Here is an 18,467-nt window from a genome sequence, read left to right on the forward strand (position 1 = left end):
CTACACAGAGAAACCCTGTCTCAGAGAGAGAGAGAGAGAGAGAGAGAGAGAGAGAGAGAGAGAGAGAGAGAGAGAGAGAGAGAGAGAGAAGCAAAAGCTTTGATCTTGTGCTTAGCAACCAAATTCTGTGATTTTTTAAGAATGATAAAACAAAAATAAGCGAAACTGCTTACCTGAGCCCTCAGGCCGTTAACATGTAAAATAAACCACTTCCCAGATCAAGGAGAAATCAACAGAAAGATTAATGGAAACCCATCTCCAAGGGAAGAAAGTGTACGGCCATCAAACAAGCCAATGAGAAGGATATCCACCAGCACAGGGCAGTGTCTAGGAAAGCCAAGGGTATAAAGGCCAAGGAAGCAAGATCAGTCTGGGCCTGGAGACAAAGAAAAAGAAGTGGTGAAAACAGATGAATAGAGAGGCAAGAGAAGAAACCAGCACATGGCTCTGCATTTATACTGACAGCTGGAATGGGTTTGCATATGAACTGAAGAAAACCACAAGGGCTAGCACTGGGCAAATAAACATTCCTCCCTTCTACACAGCTGCAGACAGCAGACAGCTAGAAATGATTCATATCAACTATCAATTCTTCTTAAGTCAATGAAACTGCTATAAAATACTACCATAGAGTTCCTACGTAAAAGAGAATGACATGGGGCTGGAGAAATGGCTCAGTGGTTAAGAGCACTGGCTGCCCTTTCAGAGAACCTGGGATCAATTCCCAGCACCCACATAGCAGTTCACAATTGTCTGTAACTCCAGTTCCAAGGGATCTGACACCCTCACACAGAATATATACAGGCAAAAACAAAAAAACAAAAAACAAAACAAAACACATTAAACAAAAATTAAACCAGCGCACATTAAATAAATAAACATTTTTTAAAAAGAGAGAACACAAATGTCCTTGTATTTATAACCTCACGCCATCTTGATTTCCTACTCTTATTTTTATACTAAAATCTTAAAAAGATATACCTCACAATTTTTTTTTTTTTTTTTTTTTTTTTTTTTAGTTTTCCAAGACAGAGTTTCTCTGTGTAGCTTTGTGCCTTTCCTGGAACTCGCTTTGGAGACCAGGCTGGCCTCGAACTCACAGAGATCTGCCTGCCTCTGCCTCCCAAGGGCTGGGATTAAAGGCGTCCGCCGCCGCCGCCGCCGCCGCCGTCGCTACCACCACCCCATCCCTCACATTTTAAATAATTATTGCATCATTAACATTCTAATTATTGACTCTCAGAGGAATGTGATGAAATTTTACTAATAAAATGTTAGCCTACCCTAACATACAACATAAGTAATTATCTTTCCCCAAAACATCATTCCTAGTTTCTACAAATTTGCATCTAAGCTGCTTTGTATTTAATTCTAACAACCCAATCACCAGAGAATTATTAAAGGATATCCACAAAATAATACAGGCATCAACTGCAGAGAGGGCCAGGCTTACTATCAGAGCCAAGGAGTAAGAAAAATACTATAGCAATGGTGGAGGAGGGAAAGTGAAATTGACAGTTAAAGCCGCTGAGTATCTGCAGAGACTGCCACGGGGCGGGGGCGGGGTGGTTTGGAAAACAAATACTATTATCAAGTGTTGTAGGAAGGGGAAGTGCCGAGGGCAAAGCCAAGTGTACAGAACCCAACACCTTGAATCTAATGGGTTATGACAGAATCTGATTTTTTACTAAATGAAATAATGGCCCAGGAAGGCCTACTTCTTCCTTTTTGGCAATGGGCTATGTGAAAGTTAACTGAATTTAAGCTTTTAAATTTAAGTTCTGGGTAGAGAGCACTGTTGCTTTTGATTAGATGAACCAGTAAATGGGGGAAAGAACCAAATAACTACCTATCTGGGACAGGTGGAAAAAAGATATTCATTACAGATGAATTTATGAAGCTCTAATAGATGAGATCAGAAAAATGGAATTATACAGGCTGAGCATTCCTAAATCAAAACTCCAAGCCCACAACACCCAAAGTTTTCAGATTTTTGAAGGAGTTCAAATGTTGGACTTTTAGATTAAGGAATGCTCAACCAGTAGGTTCTATGCAAACACTCTAAAATCAAAAGCTTCTCAAGTCTAAAACACTCTTGGTCCCTAGCACTTCAACCTGTTCATGTCTACTGAAAATCGGAACCCATGGGTGACAGAAGAGCAGCCCACTGACTCAAGACAGAAACAAAACAATAACATTCAGACTAAGGGAAAAAAAGAATAAGTAATTCAGTCGAGGCAATACTGACCCCTGTGACTCTGAGGACTCCTTCCATGCCAGAGAACAAAAGATAGAGGGCTCCTGCCACCACTACCTTGTGAAGAGTGACTCCAAGGCGAGGCCTGAAACGGAAGCAAAGAGACGACGAGTACAGAAACCGCAAGCCACAGAACAAACCAAGTGAGAGTGTCAGTGGCCATTAGTGCAGCGCATGAACTAAGGGAGGACATGTTCCTGAGGGGAAGAAAAGCACTCCTGAGTGTCTGTGTGGGAGTCTGAAGGTAATTGGCCCCCATAATCTCATAGGAGTGGCACTATTAGGAAGTGTGGCTTCGTTAGAGTGGGTATAGCCTTATTGGAGGAAGTATGTCACTGTGGGAACGGGCTTTGAATTTCCTATGCTCAGGATACTGTCCAGTGTCTCAGTCAACTTCCTGTTGCCTGCAAGATGTAGGACTCTCAGCTACAACTCCAGCACCACATCCACCTGCACGCTGCCACGCTTCCCATCATGATGATAATGGACTGAACCTCTGAAACTGTAAACCAGCCACCCCAATTAAATGTTTTCTTTATAAGAGTTGTCATGGTCATGGTGTCTCTTCACAGCAATAGAAACCCTAAGACAGTCTGGTCATAAATGATGACAAAGAATACTAGAACTTAAAATGTGGTCCCTGGTTACTGTATTAAATATATACATATTGTATATGTTAAATATACAATATATAATCATTATATATTTTATTAAATGTGTTTTCCTAATGTAAATATACATATATTACTTATCTATACATAATATATATATTAGAAAAATTGGAAACATTCAACAGTATAAAAACCCCCAGTCAAAAAGCTCATCACTCGGTCTTAACAACAACTGGTCCATAGCGAACTCCACCCCATGCACACAATACTCATTTGCCATCTTTTCATACTATCTAGAAAAAAATTATAAATAGTGTAACTATTTGTGTATGTTTTTTAAAAGATGAGGACTTTAAAACCAAAACAATCAAAAAAGTATATAGACACACACACACACACACCCTCAGCAAATAATCATAGAATCAGGCTTGGCAGTGTAGTCCTCATCTCAGCACAACTGAGCCATATGATACCCTGCTTCAAACCAAAATGCATGACAACAAAACAACCACAATATCATTAGCAAATCTCAAAATGTTAACAATTCCTTCACACACTCAAATGTCGTGTTGTAGTCCACCAAATAAGCTCAAGCTCAAAACCCAACTAAGTATAAATCTTTGAGCAATCTCTATTCAAAGGTGGAAAAGCCTCAGATCTTTAATATTTAAAATCCTACTCCACCAGAATCTGTATTTTAACAAAATTACTAGGTGGTTCATTACAGTGCATCTGCCTAAGGCAAACAAATCTCTATGGCTATTTCCAGTTAAGAAATGTCCATAATGGTAGGGAATTACCTTAAAATCTTGAATACTTCATCACATGTAGAAGGCATTTAAATATTTAAATAAAAAATGTTAACCATCATACTCCTTACTCTACTTAATGTCTCTGGACTATTCCTGTCCTAGTCTCTCTTGAATTCCCTCTAATTCAGGAGACAACTTCTGTCCCTACTCCTTCCCTCAAACTGACTTGTTATGGCCACTAACACTCTTCATTAACTAAATCCGATAGTTAATTCTCAATCTTCTTGCCCGGCCTATCCGATCATCCGATTCAGTTAAGGACTCCTCCTTGGAACAGTCTTCATTTTGCCTCCTGCCTCCAACGGTTACTCAACGTCCTCTTCCCGTCACTGACATCTAGACAACAGAAGATATCCTAACACGCAGTCTCTGACCCGTTCTCTCTCCAGATTCACTTCCCTGGTAACCACGTGTAGTGTCGTAACCGAGTACCTCCATCTTGATAAGCCTAACCTAGCCCTGGCCTCACTCGTGCTTACCTAGCCTACCTCCTAATCTTGCCATTGTGCCAAGCCGACTCCTTGATCTTCCTGGGCTTGTTAAATGGCAACTCCTTCCTGCCACATGAGCAGACCATCAGTTGGCACCATCCTCAGTTCCTCTTCTCTTTCATACCCCACATGTGACCACCATGGAACTCCACTGGTTCTACCTTCAAAACATGCACAGGATCCAATCACACCCCAGAATCTCCTTCTCTAGGTGAACTAATAGTCCCTTTGCTTTTCCCGAACCCTTGTTTGGATGTCACTAAGTGAAGCCTTCCTGGGCCACCCTATCTACAGCTCCAAGTTCCAACACCTGCCTGGCATCCTTCATTGATTACTAGATATTTAACTCATTTACTTCAATTTTGTCTGTGCTCCCTCCCTCCCTCCACAAATGTAAAACCCAAATCTTTTATTTGTTGTATGGCAGGGGCTTAGAACCATGAGTGCCTGGTGTGAGGAAGGAAGGCACGTGGTAGCTCTGGCTTAGGAAGAGTTTGCAGAGTGCATCGCAGGGAGCAGTGGGCTCTGCAGTGACTGCAGCACTGCATGCTTCAATAACTTTTTTTACTAAAAGAATTAAAGTTTCCTAAAACAATTACCATAAGAATATTCTTTTGATAAAAAATCTAATTTGTGAGATGGAGAGATGCCCAGCAGTTTAGAGCACTTATTATCTTGAAGAGGGCCTGAGTTAGATTCCCAGCATTTTCATGGTGGCTCACAACCATACGGAACTCCAGTTCCCAGGGGATCCAATGCCCTCTTCAGGCTTCCACGGGAAGCAGGTATTTACACACTCATACACACACACACACACACACACACACACACACACACACACACACCACCCATAAACATAAAATAAAATATATCTGTTTTTAAAACTATGACTTGCAAAAACAGTTTCAAATAGTCACCAAGTTCATCGTGAAAGTCTGGTTTTTCTGCATTATTTCCCCCACTGTACATTTTTCTACAGGGGCACTGAGTTTTTAAGAAGACGCAAAGTAGCATTTCTAACACTTAAAACTGCTATGAAACTTCATACATTTTTCTTATCTCACTACTATTTCTTTTATCAACCTTCTCAGAACCAGCACTGCCTAGTGGCTAATGTTTCAATCGAACTGGCATTTTCATTCAAAGTGGATACTCACTTTACTATGCCATATCCCAGACTGACTATGATGACCAGGGTTCGAGCCAGTGAGCGTTTCACTGCTGAGAGCAGCTCTGCAAGGACCAAGGCATCCTGGACTATGTGAAAGAAAGGGAGAAATGGTGCTGAGCTCCAGTTTCAACCTCCTCACCACAGAAGGTCGTCTCTTAACACTTCAGAATGAGCACGAGTATCAGACTTACTAAAGAGAGACTATGTCTTATACAATTTTTACATGCACACACCTGATATCACTAATGAACTTAGTTGTGTACATAACAATCTGGGTGTGCTCACTCATCAACTCACCCTAACTTCCCTCAAACCTTAGTAGAAGTAGACTATCTTACCCTATATAGAAAGTTTGTAGTATCAAGGGCATTTCTCTACCATTTTCTTTGCAAACTGAAATACAGTTATGCATGGAGAGCACACACACATACTCTAGTGCACGTGCATAGTTTTCAACTTTACATCTTCTACTTTCAAGTCTTTCCAAAGACCCGGGTAAGATCTAATTAGCATATCTTGCAACAATAATTATTAATGAACAAATAGTCTGAGAGAAAACTAAAACCATCTCAATAATCTACAATACCAAGTAATTTGTGATAAGCAGTCAACCTTACTAAACCATAAGCATCTTCCCAGTTTCTTGGTATTACTGTATTTTATTAAGTCTAAGAAGCACCCCAAACACACAGGCACAAAAATCTATGTGTCTTGCAATCAGTAGCATCTTACAATTAAATTGGCATTGTTTACTTTCTTTCTTAATAGTGGCTTGGCTAATCAACCACAATTGGGATTTAAGAAATATGATGATCGTGTCCTAAATGACCACTTTTCTGTGTGTGTTTCAACAAAATTATTTTTGTATCATTGTACCCATGAAACATGAGATTGAGAGGAAAAGTCACAATGACAGTGATTCTGCTTTAGTTATTTTAATAAGTAACTTTTGAAAAGCAGACCTATGTAACCATTGCTGACTTGACAGAAGTTGACATGCATTTCATCCACCATCAAAAAGTGGCAAATCAGGGGCTGGAGAGATGGCTGAGCAGTGAAGAGTTTGTACTGCTCTTGCAGAGGACTTACATGGTTCCCAGCACTCACACTGGGTGACCCTTAACTGCCTATAACTTGGGTTCCATGAAGATCTGCTCCCTCTGATCTCCACAGGCACCTGCACTTATGTGCATGTAATACCCTCCCCATCCGCCCACAAATACAGTTAATTTAAAAAATATAAATCTTTAAAAAAAAAGCAAATTTGGGTCTGGTGAGATGGCTCAGCAGGTAAAGGTGCTTGCTGCCACACCTGACCGCCTGAGTTCAGTCCCCGGGACACTCATGGTGACAGGAGAGAACTGACTCCCATAGTTGTCCTCTGACCCCCACAGGCACACGGACCATGCCACAACACATGGACCCACACAAAATAAACAAACACAATCTTTAAAATGGCACTTTTTTAACATACCAGATTCTCCTTTGTATCGGATATTCTGAAATTCTGCATAAAACACGGCTTTCTCAAACATTCCCAGAAAGATGACAGCACCAATCCAAAACTGAATTCTCAGCAGATCTCTCCAGTAGCAAGCAGACCACGCCAGCCAGAGAACACCAAATAGGACGTACACAATACACATCACCATGAAAAACTGTGGTCAATTGGGAATGAAATAAAAAAGGAGAATTAGGATCAAGAACCAAGTATTTAGATTTAAAATCAACATATGGTATAACAAACCCCAAAAATAGACTCGACCTGCTTTTTGAAAAGAAAAAAAATTATATCTCTAGTGTGTAATACTAATAAACAAGAAAGAATGATCCAGTCTTGAACAGAGGCAGACTACAGAAGGAAGAACTTGTCCTCAGGCATGTCTGCTCTTTGCATTAACTGGGCCTTTTTAACTCACAATCCAGTGATAAAATGAAGACAACAGTGAAGAAGAAGAAGAAACAGGCCTGACAAGCTGGGATGCAGAATCATGAGGCCATGGAGCACAAATGAAAAGGAAAACTATTAAAGGGCAAGGAAGAGGGAGCAACTGTGAGCAGAAGTCTGCACACTCACGATACTAAAGAAGACTCAGGCTTTAGTCACCATGAGTGGGCTCAGAGCTAGATGACAGCAAGGTGTACCCTGCTCAGAACCCAAATCTGAGTTGTGAGGTGGTCACTGAGATCTTTCCGAGTCTACAGGAGTCACTGGCCTTTTCATTTACAGATAAACGAGGCCCAAGGGCTAACTCTTTCAAGGTCACTGTCTGGGTAGATGGCTCAGCATTTACTGTTCTTGCAAGGACCTGGATTCAGTTCCCAACACCCACATGGGGGCGGGCTCGCAACCATCCTTAACCGGAGGTCCAGTATATCCAATGCTTTCATCCTATCTCTGCAGGTGCTAGGCTCTCACGTGGTAAACATGCAATCAAACAGACAAAAACATTCACACCCATATAAAATAAGAAAATCTCTTTTAAAAAGAAAAGTAAAAACCTCAAGTAAAAATTTCTGAACAGCACAGGAATAATCTTTTAATGAGACAGTGCTACAAAACAGACAATTTTCATGCTAAATTAAATTTCATGCTAAATGAATTACTGCCAAGGTTAAAAGCACATGTTGACTTACAATCATCAGTGGGTAGTCTTCAAGAGTGAGGTATTCATAGGGACCCTTTACTTCAACAGTCACTGGCAAAACACAGGCCTCAATTAATTTGATAGATTCAGTAATTAAACAAAAAACCCTGATTAATGATTACTTTATTAAATTAGTAAAAGTTTCATCAACTCACTTTTAAATACTTCAGTCACGATGAATAATACATTAGATATATACAGTAACTTGAAATCCATGTATTAGTCTCATGGTTCATCCACAATCTAGTCTTTTTGTTTGTTTGTTTGTTTGTTTGTTTGTTTGTTTTTGAGATAAGGTCTCACTATGTAGCTCTGGCTGTCCTGGAACTCACTGTGTAGACCAGGGTGGACTCACAGAAATCTACCTGCCTCTGCTTCCTGAAGGCTAGGATTAAAGTGTGCCACTATGCCTGGCTCACACTCCTGTCTTAAGTGGGAAAGACTCCTTCCAGATTCATAGTCTCTGTGTGTGTACAATGTATTTGTGCAGGTTGTGTGTTCATGTTGGTGGAGGCCAGAAAACTGTATCACTCTTCAGGTGCTATGCCTGATTTCCCGATACTTTCTTTTTTGAGACAGGGTCTCTCACTGGCCTAGAAAGCACCAAAAAGGATAGGCTGGCCAGCCAGTAAGCCCAGTGGATTCTGCTTTCACTGCCTCCCCAGTGCTATGATTACAAGTGTACACTACCACACCTAGATATTCCCCTATAAGTTCTGGGAATAGAACTGGGATCCTCCTTGTAAACACTTCACAAGCACTTTACACACTGACCTCCTCAGTCCCACACTCACATTCTTTAAAGACTAAATGACATTCCTTCGCAAAGCCATCCCTGAGCTTCCATCTAGAACTATTCCACCTCCTTTAAATTCCAAACACTCAGCCAGGCGGTGGTGGCGCATGCCTTTAATCTCAGCACTCAGGAGGCAGAGGCAGGCGGATCTCTGTGAGTTCGAGGCCAGCCTGTGCTACAGAGTTCCAGGAAAGGCGCAAAGCTACACAGAGAAACCCTGTTTCGAAACACAAACAAACAAATTCCAAACATTCTTGGTACACTTCTTACAATGTATTCCTAATATTCTTGTCTTCTGTCCATCTTTACTATATTTCCCTAATGTTTTTTACTTATTTTTTATGATCTTGCAAGACAGATATCACTTTCAAAATGAGAGTATTTTTTAAAAAGCTTAAATTCATAAGGATTTATACAAGTAATACACTGCCCCTGGTAAAATAAGATATAAAGACAATCCAACAGCTCCCTAATTATATAAGCAGACTCTTCACTCAAGAATGAAAACCAAAGCTAACAAAACGAACAAGAACTCACACAAGTTCAGATCAAAGCACAGCACCATTCACCAAACCAGAACCGACCTTTCCCAGAACTTGCTATCAAACATTTTGCAGAAACCTGACTAATACATAGCATTTACGGAACAACAACAACAACAAAAAGTGTTATCTACAAGATGAATCAGAGAAATTTGCCTCATTGAAGTAACTCTACTGATCATAAGATGAACTGTTTTGAGCCAGTTATGGTGGTACATGACTACAATCCGAGCATCTGAAAGAAGCAGGAGGATTCAGAGTTTGGAGCCAGTCTGAGCCAGGAGACCTGTCTCAATAAAAGACTGATGGTTTAAACACAGTCACTGATAAAAGAGTTGAATAAACTAGGAATGATTGATAAGTGGAAACTGACGTAGCTAGCTGGGTTTGGTGCCTGACCGTAACTGTAGCACCTGAAACACAGAGATCCAGGCCTCTGATGCCAGGCTCCATCAAAGGCTTTAATGAGGCAATGGAAGAAGTCACAGACTTATGCTCTCAGCATTTGGGAAACTGGAGAAGGAGGACTGTTGCCAAGTTTGAGGCCAACCTGGATTATACAGCTAGACCTTGTCTCAGAAACAAATCAAACGAAGACATCTGGGCTAAGTACAATACTTGCACAGCATATGTGAGGCCCTAGGTCCAATCCCAGCACTGGAAAACAAACAAACAAACAAAAAAGATGAAAGAAAAGATCGTTCAGAGAGATGATTCTAGACTTTCAGGTGGTATGTTAAAGCATGCTTTAATGTGTCCCTCAGTTCCAAAAAAACAAGTATGTAACAAAAAAAAAAAGGAAAGAAAAGAAAAGAAAAGAAAAAGCAAGATATTAACTGTGAAAACAAGAGAAATATTTCCAGGAGTCGAAATGGAATGGAAACACAGACCAGCACAGGAGGCTAAAGCCACAGTCATGTTGTACTCTGGTCATGAAAACAGGGAATGGCAGTTTATTTGTAGTTCTTTCACACTCGCTAAAACTAGTGAGATTCAAACAGGAAAAAGGGACCAGAGTCTGGTTAGATGCATAAAGTGGGTGAAGCAGGGCCTCTCTCCCTCTTCTTTATGAATTGATTAAAAGTAAATACCAGCAACTGCTCTCTTCTGCCTTTTTTTTTTTTTTTAACGTGTTAGAAAGTTATAAACCTAGAACAATGGTTCTTACCCTGTGGGTTTGCAACCCCTTTTGGGGATGAAGGGCCTTCACAGGGGTCACATATCAAAAATCCCAAATATCAGATATTTACATTACGATTCATAACAGTACCAAAATTACAATTATGAAGTAGCAACGAAAATAATTTTATGATTGGGCATCACCACAACATGAGGAACTGTATTAAAGGGTCACAGCAATAGGAAGGCTGAGAACCACTAACCTAGAGAAATACATATTCCAAGGTCCAGAAATTATGTCAGGTCACTACCTGGTCTGTCTAGATCTGCTATACCCCTATATCACTATGGGGCAAAGCAAAACCTATTTCTGAACTGGGAGTTAAGGACTCACTATAAGGATCATAAAAATTTAAAAGCGAATCAAATAAGAAAGGTCAATGAAATACACAAAATAGTTGGGAAAATTAACAAAGCCAAAGCTAGTCCACAGGGATAAAAATAAAGCAAACTTCCACAGAGACTTAACAACCTAAGAACACAAAAGCAATACTAAAAGACTATCATTTACATAATTCTTGGGTTTGTGTGTGTGATATGTGAGTGTACACGCTGTGTGTAAGCATGCACACATGTGTGGAGGACAGAGGCTGATATCAGGCAGCAGCATCCCCAGTTGCTCTCTATCTTAAATTCTGAGACAGAGTCTCTCACAGAACCTGGCACTCCCCCGCTACGCTGGCTGGCCAGCAGCTCCAGAGATCTAACTGTCTCTGCCTCTTCTGTGCTGGGATTACAGAGGTTCACCGCTGGGCCAGCTTTTGAGCTGAAGGCTAGGAATCCAATCTCAGTCCCCCACGTTTGAGCGGCAAGGACTTTACTGACTGAGCCACCTCTCCAGACATCACTTCTGGGGTTTTGTGACAGGGTCTCATATACTTCAAGCTAGCCTCAAATTCACTGTGCAGCCAAGGATGGCCGTGAACTCCTGACCCTTCTGCTTCCACTTCTTGATTGCTGGAGTTATGTGTACCCACCATGCCTAGCAATATTAAAGATTATAAAAAGGAATAAACACAGATACTTGTAAAGAAGTAAGAAAAACTTGTCAATAAATTTGAAATCTTGAATACAATCAACACTTTCTCAAAACACATGTATGCCTCTGATATGAGGACAAAGAACTAGAATAAAGTCCTTTTTCCTATTAAAGAAAACCTACAGAGGTTGGTAGACACTGAGAATCAGATTCCAACAGTAGTGTAAGGAAAGTTCTAACAGAAAAAAACAGGTTAGTTTACTCTTTACAACTGTTTGCAAAATATAAAAATAGGGACATTTCTAATTCACTACATGAGGTTATCATAATCTGGATGCCAAATCAGTGAATGACAGTGTGAGGAAAGAAAATTACAGGACAACTTATTATGAACAGAGACTTAAATAAACAAAAATGGAAACCACAGAAACTACAACAGTTACTGCAAAATTCCAGGTAAAAGGTAAAGACTCGGAAAGTTACGTAGCTACAGAAGAAAGGAAGACAAGAAAACTCTTGAGGAACGGGAAAGATGGCTCAGCAGATTAGAGTACAAACCTCTCTTTCAGAGGACCTGAGTTCAGATCCCAGCCCCATGTTGGGAGGCTTACAACCACCTGTAATGCCAGTACAGGATGCCCAGCTTCTATGCACATAATTGCACTGTGACACATAATTTAAAAGTAAATTTAAAAAAGAAAAACTTTTCATGTTAAGAAATTATCAATGATAATTAATTTGAAATCAAGTTTTTAAAAGTCTACTTCAAAATACTACAGAACACTAAAGATATTCATAGCAAGAAAGCCAAAGCAAGTAAAATAAAACCAAGTATCTGATCCATAGAAAGTGCGTGGGTTGTGCCCAGATGTACAAAAGTGTTTCTAACCTTCCCACTTCATATCGCTCATGCATGAAACAAAGAATCTATTTTTAAAAGACATGATTGAACTTACTGGTAAAAAGATTGCTCAGTGCATTTTCCTTTGGTGATTCCTTTGAGGACGAAATGCCAACATGCACGATAAAAATATACGGTGCATCTTGCCAAGTCTGCAATGGTTCATGCAATGCCTAGGGAGGAACAGAGGCATCAAACTTCAAGTCTCAAGGACTCAGAGCACACGATAATAATACAGTACAAAAACACTGCTCCAGATTACAGCCCAGAAATGCAGTGGAGTACTTCAGTTTGCATCCTCTGAAACGAGACAAGTCTATAGAACACACAGCAAAGTAGGCAAGATCATGAATTGATATAACACAGTCCTTTGCATTCTTGCCATAACAAAGGTCTAAATTTAACATTTTTATTTTTTACAAAGAAAAACCACAATTAAGTCACTAAGTTTAGTCTCTAACTCATGCTAGGATAATTTTATTTTATATATCTACTGTGAAATTAATTTAAAATAAAGATTACATCACATAAAAACATTGTTGATGTCACTACAGAAAAAAAAAACCCACATATATGAGTATAAACACTCTCTCTCCCCTGAACCAAATTCCTTTTTCCAAACTACCAGAATCTATTCTGACATGGTCTCACATTTAAATAAAAACTTTCACCTTAGCCTACTCTAGGTGGTGAGAATGCAGTGATTTTTGCCTCTTTAAAGTCATGGAAATTAATAGTCCTTGACTCTAAGAGACAGTGACCCTTGCTTTCTTCATTCAAGAGTCTTTACAAACAAGATTAAAATATAAAGATAAAGGAGATGTGGAGGTGCAGGGAATCATGGAGTTGGCCTGGTCTAGCTGCCTTGAGAGGCGTTCATCGTAGGTTTTTCAGGTTAGGGTCCATGACTCCTGGGGCACTGTGTGCCTTTCAGTTCCTGAGAAAACGGGGCACACCCTCAGGTAGTAGAGCATCCAGACCACTTGTGCATTCTGCATTCCTAGAAGTCAGTGAAGGATATAGAAGTCTGACAGAATTAGTCTTAGACATTGACCTTGTATACCCTGTATAGCTTGCAAACATCATTTTATCCTGGCAACTACAACTGTATTCTTCTTGGCAACCACCATTATGTTCTGTTTCTGATAAGGGTATAAAAAGTCTGGTTGCTTGCAATAAACTTGTCTCAGCCTCAGTCTTGCTGAGACCTCTCCAACCTGACCTGATTTTAATTTCCACCAACTGTATCAGGAGACCCTGGCTCAGTAAGTAAGCATTGGCACTTACCATGAAGGAAAGTCTCTTCACCTGTGAAAGGAGGCACCACTATTTAGACTTGCAGCTGGTTACTATGGTCTTAAAAGGAGGTTTTACCCAGAGTTCTCTAGGTAAGCATTACTGACCTAATGAAACCCAACAGATTTTACACATTGGTACATTTTACCCCTGTGGAATCATGCTTTTCCTCTAGGAATCAAAATGTCCTGCAACCCAAGAAAACTTAGAATGCAACAGATTCCATGATACAAATCCCAAGTCCATGAACAGATACATCCTTCAACTCTACATTCACTAGTTATTTCACTAACAACTACATGTCATGCCGAAACCATACTTGGATCCCTGCTAGTCTCTCTCTTCAAGGAGGATGCTGGGAAATGTACAGCTTCAAAGTCATAAGCATCCTATGTTCTATTACTCACAATTACTGAACCTTTCCTGAACTTAATCATTAACCAATTAGAGCAATAAACTACTCTGCTATTAATTTCTTACATCTTAAAACTACCTCTTATAAATTTCAAGATGTACTGATTAATTTTCATAGTTAAGATTTGACAAATGTAGTACCTTTAGCTCTCAGATCTAGAAATTTTTAATCTTGCAAAAGCAGCATCTATATGCCAGGCACTCTGTTAGGGATGTAACATTTGCTACATGTTTAGTCTTAACAAACCTGTCAGCTAAGCAGTTACTATTGTTTGATTTTATTAATTGAAGTAGATTTCATATATGTCATAATCTTAACCATGTTACTGGGCATAACATAATTCAATGGAATGTGACACCAAAACTTTTTAAGTCAAGGTCTCTCAGGCTGATCTTTAACCCTTGTGCTTAAGTAACTCTACTGCTTTGGGTTTCTAAGTAGCTGGGACTCTAGACACATGCTGCAGTGCCCAGCTCCACAATACTGCTAACCTCCCAAAAAAGTAGACCCTTGTTCATTAGGCGTCAATACTCCACCTCTCCTTCCCACCACCACTTGAGACAACTACGCCACTTCCTGCTTCCATAGACTTGTCTACTGTGGACGTTTCATATCAGTGGGATGAATTAAACAGTGTTTATCCTTTAACATCTGGCTGGTCTCATAGTTTTCGAAGTTATCTATGTTACGGCACATATAACTACTTCATTTTTGTGAATGAATAATATTATAACTTAGAAGCATAAAACCTTGTTTGTTCACTCCTACTTGGAATCCTAGAAATTCATGCTAAATGTAGAAAGTGTTGGCTGTTGTTTCTTCTTACACCTCTTTTCTCTTCAGATTTCCATTACGTGCACACTGATCTACATGATGGATGCATAGGTCTCCAAGGCTTTGTTCATTTGTGTTCATTCTCTGCTCTCTCGGGTCCTCTCAACAGTAACTTGAACTGCCCATCTCAGGATGCACCTGCTCAAGCAGTGACAGCACCTCATCACTTCTTCACTTCAGTCAATGCTCTTTTCAGCTCCATGGTTTCCATTCTGCTGTTTCATGACAGGGTGCCACCATGAATCCCAAGCTGGCTTATTGGAATCCTCCTGTCTCAGCCTCCCAAGTGCTGGTTTACAGCACTTACAGCCAGAAGTCACTATATGTGTCTCAGCTGTGCGATTCCTACTCACTCCTTTTTATAACTTTATCTGTTTCTTCCTGGTTCCCCTTTACACGTTGTCCATTCTTTCCTTTCATTCTTGTGAGCACATTTAAAAAAGTTCATTCCAGGCCGGGCGGTGGTGGCGCACGCCTTTAATCCCACTCGAGCAGGCAGGCGATCTCTGTGAGTCGAGCACTGTCTCAAAGCGAGTTCAGAAAGCGCAAGCTACACAGGAACTGTTTCGAAAAAAACAAAAAAAAAGTTCATTCCAAGTCTTTTCTAGCTGGAGAGATGGCTCAGAGGTTAAGAGGACTGACTGCTCTTCCAGAGGTCCTGAGTTCAATTCCCAGCAACCACATGGTAGCTCACAACCACCTAATGAGATCTGGTGCCTTCTTCTGGCATGCAGGCATGCATGCAGAAGAATACTGTATATATAATAAATAAATAAAACTTAAAAAAAACTTTTCTACATCTAATGTGTGAATGTCTTCAAAGGCTTTCTAGAAATTCTGTTTAAATTCGCCACTTTCTTTGCATAGCTCATAGCTGTTTATTGAAAACAGAACATTGTGGATGACAAAAGATCCTGCCCCTTCACTGATGGTAGTGTGTGTGGGGGGGTGCTCTGAAGTTTTGTTTGCTTAGTGGTTTTTCTAAACTATTTTTATCAGTTCTATAGACTCTGCCCTGTGTGGCTACCAGCATCTGGGTTTGTTTATCTGCCTGCCTGACTCCTCCCTTCCTTTCATTGTTTTCAGTTCTGGAGGCTGAATCTAGGCCCTCACACGTGCCAGGCAAGCATTCTACCACTGAGCTCCACCCCAGCCAACACTAGGTTTTTGTAGCTGAAGTGGCTAGCCACTATTTCAACAAGATTTCCTAAAACTTCAGGAGCTAAATAAAAAGGGAAAGAGGAAGATGCAGTCCTAGTCCCTGCGGACTGGAGCAAGCCTTCACTCCGCGTGCAGTGAGGCCAGCTGGCATGAAAGCTAGTTATAGTCTCCTCAAAGCATGTGTCCTGCCCTGCACACAAGAGCTTTTCAAAGCTTGTTGCCCCCCCCACCCCAATACCTCCTTTTGGTCTTGTTCTTTCCAGGTTTTGTGGTCTTATCTATTGCTTGCCCACTTTCCCTATGATGGTGCAATCCAGAACTTTGACTCTAAATACATTCGGCAAACACAACCAAGATGCCACTCAGTCTTATGAATGCTGAGTGCGGCAGAATACAGGCAAGTCCTTAAACAGATTTTATCTGTGAGCTGTCAGTCCAGACAAAATCACAGCCAAAATAGTTGAGTAAATTCTATATTTATATCCCTGGCACCAACAAACTTATCAAGGACTGTAAGTTGCCATTATCTGGGCAACATGCCTGATCTGGGAAGCAAAACACCACTGCATTCATCAATGCAATGCAGCAGCTTCCTTCTTCAGTGAGATGGATCAACCAGTTAAGATCTTGCCTCAGAAGCCTGGTGACCTAATTTTGATCCCCAGAACCAGTATAAAGGTGGAGGAGAGACATAGCTCCACAAAGTTGTCCTCTGACTTCCATGTGTGACCATGACATGTACACCCCTCCTCCCCCATCTAAGAGATCATGAAAGCTGCATGTCATAATTTAAAACACAGATACTCTGAGAAAGATATACTATACATGGGTAACTGTGTCTCTAATACATTATATCTTCAGTCAAGTAATAAACTATGAGAATTAATACAAAACTAAACACACCTTTACCATATAATCATCAATTATGCTCCTTTGCATTTACCCAAATAAACTGAAAATCTATATCCACACAAAAACCTTACACAAATGTTTACAGCTAGAACTTAAAAGCAAGCATGATGTCCTTCAATAGGTGAATAGATACCAAACAGTGATATAAACAAACAATGAAAAATTACTCAGCTCTAAAAAGAAATGAGTTATCTAACCACCAGAAAATATGAAGGAACTTCAAATGCATATTATGAAGAAGCCAATATGAAATCTGAAAAAGCTCTAAGTTCTCTGACTATAATCAGGTGATATTCCAGAAAATGCGGAACTAGATAAACAGTAAAAAGATCAGTGATTGTCAGGTTTTAGGAAGATAGAGATGAAAGGCAGAGAGTAGGTTATTTCAGAGCCCCGAAGCTAACTCTGTGTAACAATACCATGGTGGAAATGTTATTGTACAGCTGTCAAAACAGATAGGATACACAGACCAGGCTGCCCTGGAACACACAGAGATCCACCTGCCTCGGAATGCTGGGACTAAGGTGTGTGTCAGCACACCCTGTCCGATTTATTTTTTCAAGTTATGATCAACTATACGGCAGCCATAAGAAAAGGCAAAACAGCCTTAGAGGTCCCTAAAAAGACCATTCACTTGCGTTGACTGGCAAGTTGCTAAAACCCTCTAATCTATGGGGTTCTTTCTGCCCTGACTTAGAATTCCTCAGGGTACATGACACCTGTCCAAACCACTCAACAGCAGTTGTTGACCATCACAGCTGCCTGGTGTGACACAAGCGGCTGCACTTATCAAGAAGCTGAACAAAACCTCAGAAGAAAAAAATTATAGAATGGGGCACTTGTGTGGAGTCTCAACTCCAAACTACTCCTGGAAATCTCAACAGCCACACACGTGCAGGGCTATGCCCAGGCCCTGGAGAGAGCCAAGAAGGCTCTCATCACTCACCCTGGGCGGGTCTAAGCAGGCAGGAAGAAAGGCTAAGGCAGAATTGTTAAACTGAGAAAGAAGTCACACACAAAATCATGTGTGGTATGATTCCATCATATAAAATGCTTCAGACAGACAAACTCAGGGAGATGGCAAGTTTAGTGGCTGAGGACAGAGAGACCCTGGGGGAAGGGAGAGGTATGGACTGATGTGGGTGCAGAGTGGTTGTGTAACCTGTGAGTACACTAAAGCCTACCAAATGCTGTCCTTTAAAGAATGAATGTGTGATGTGAAGTATGTCTTGATAAAATTGGTACAAAACTAGAAACATAAGCCAGGAATGTGGCCCAGGCCCATAATTCCAGCACTTAGGAGGCTTGCCTGGGTTATACAGCCAGTCAGATTTTGTGAAGTGAAGAACCTCCCCGAAAAACATAAAAAAAACTTTAAAAATCAAAACTTTAATAGCTTTGTGAAAAACATGATCTAAAATGGTTAACTATATATTTCCTCTATATTTTAAACTGGAAAGGT

The 18,467-nt window shown here is 40.4% G+C and overlaps 1 protein-coding gene across 6 annotated transcripts in view; it reads right to left on the reverse strand.

Annotated features, from left to right (window-relative positions):
• Window positions 1-18,467, reverse strand: part of Tmem87a (transmembrane protein 87A) — a 52,689-nt gene that overhangs the window by 19,527 nt on the left and 14,695 nt on the right. For 3 of the 6 annotated variants that reach the window (XM_028854474.2, XM_037205158.1, XM_037205159.1), the window contains exons 7-12: window positions 12,443-12,560; window positions 7,980-8,041; window positions 6,817-7,000; window positions 5,329-5,428; window positions 2,249-2,342; window positions 1,409-1,480 (exon numbers count right to left, since the gene is read on the reverse strand). In XM_028854474.2, coding sequence (XP_028710307.1) covers window positions 1,409-1,480; window positions 2,249-2,342; window positions 5,329-5,428; window positions 6,817-7,000; window positions 7,980-8,041; window positions 12,443-12,560 — 630 coding nt within the window. Of the gene's footprint in view, window positions 1-307; window positions 377-1,408; window positions 1,481-2,248; window positions 2,343-5,328; window positions 5,429-6,816; window positions 7,001-7,979; window positions 8,042-12,442; window positions 12,561-18,467 lie in introns of those variants that run through there. The other 3 variants (XM_028854473.2, XM_028854472.2, XR_003732867.2) reach the window with 2 other exon arrangements.

Source organism: Peromyscus leucopus, chromosome 4 (assembly GCF_004664715.2).
Source record: "Peromyscus leucopus breed LL Stock chromosome 4, UCI_PerLeu_2.1, whole genome shotgun sequence".
Classification (NCBI taxonomy): Eukaryota; Metazoa; Chordata; class Mammalia; order Rodentia; family Cricetidae; genus Peromyscus; species Peromyscus leucopus.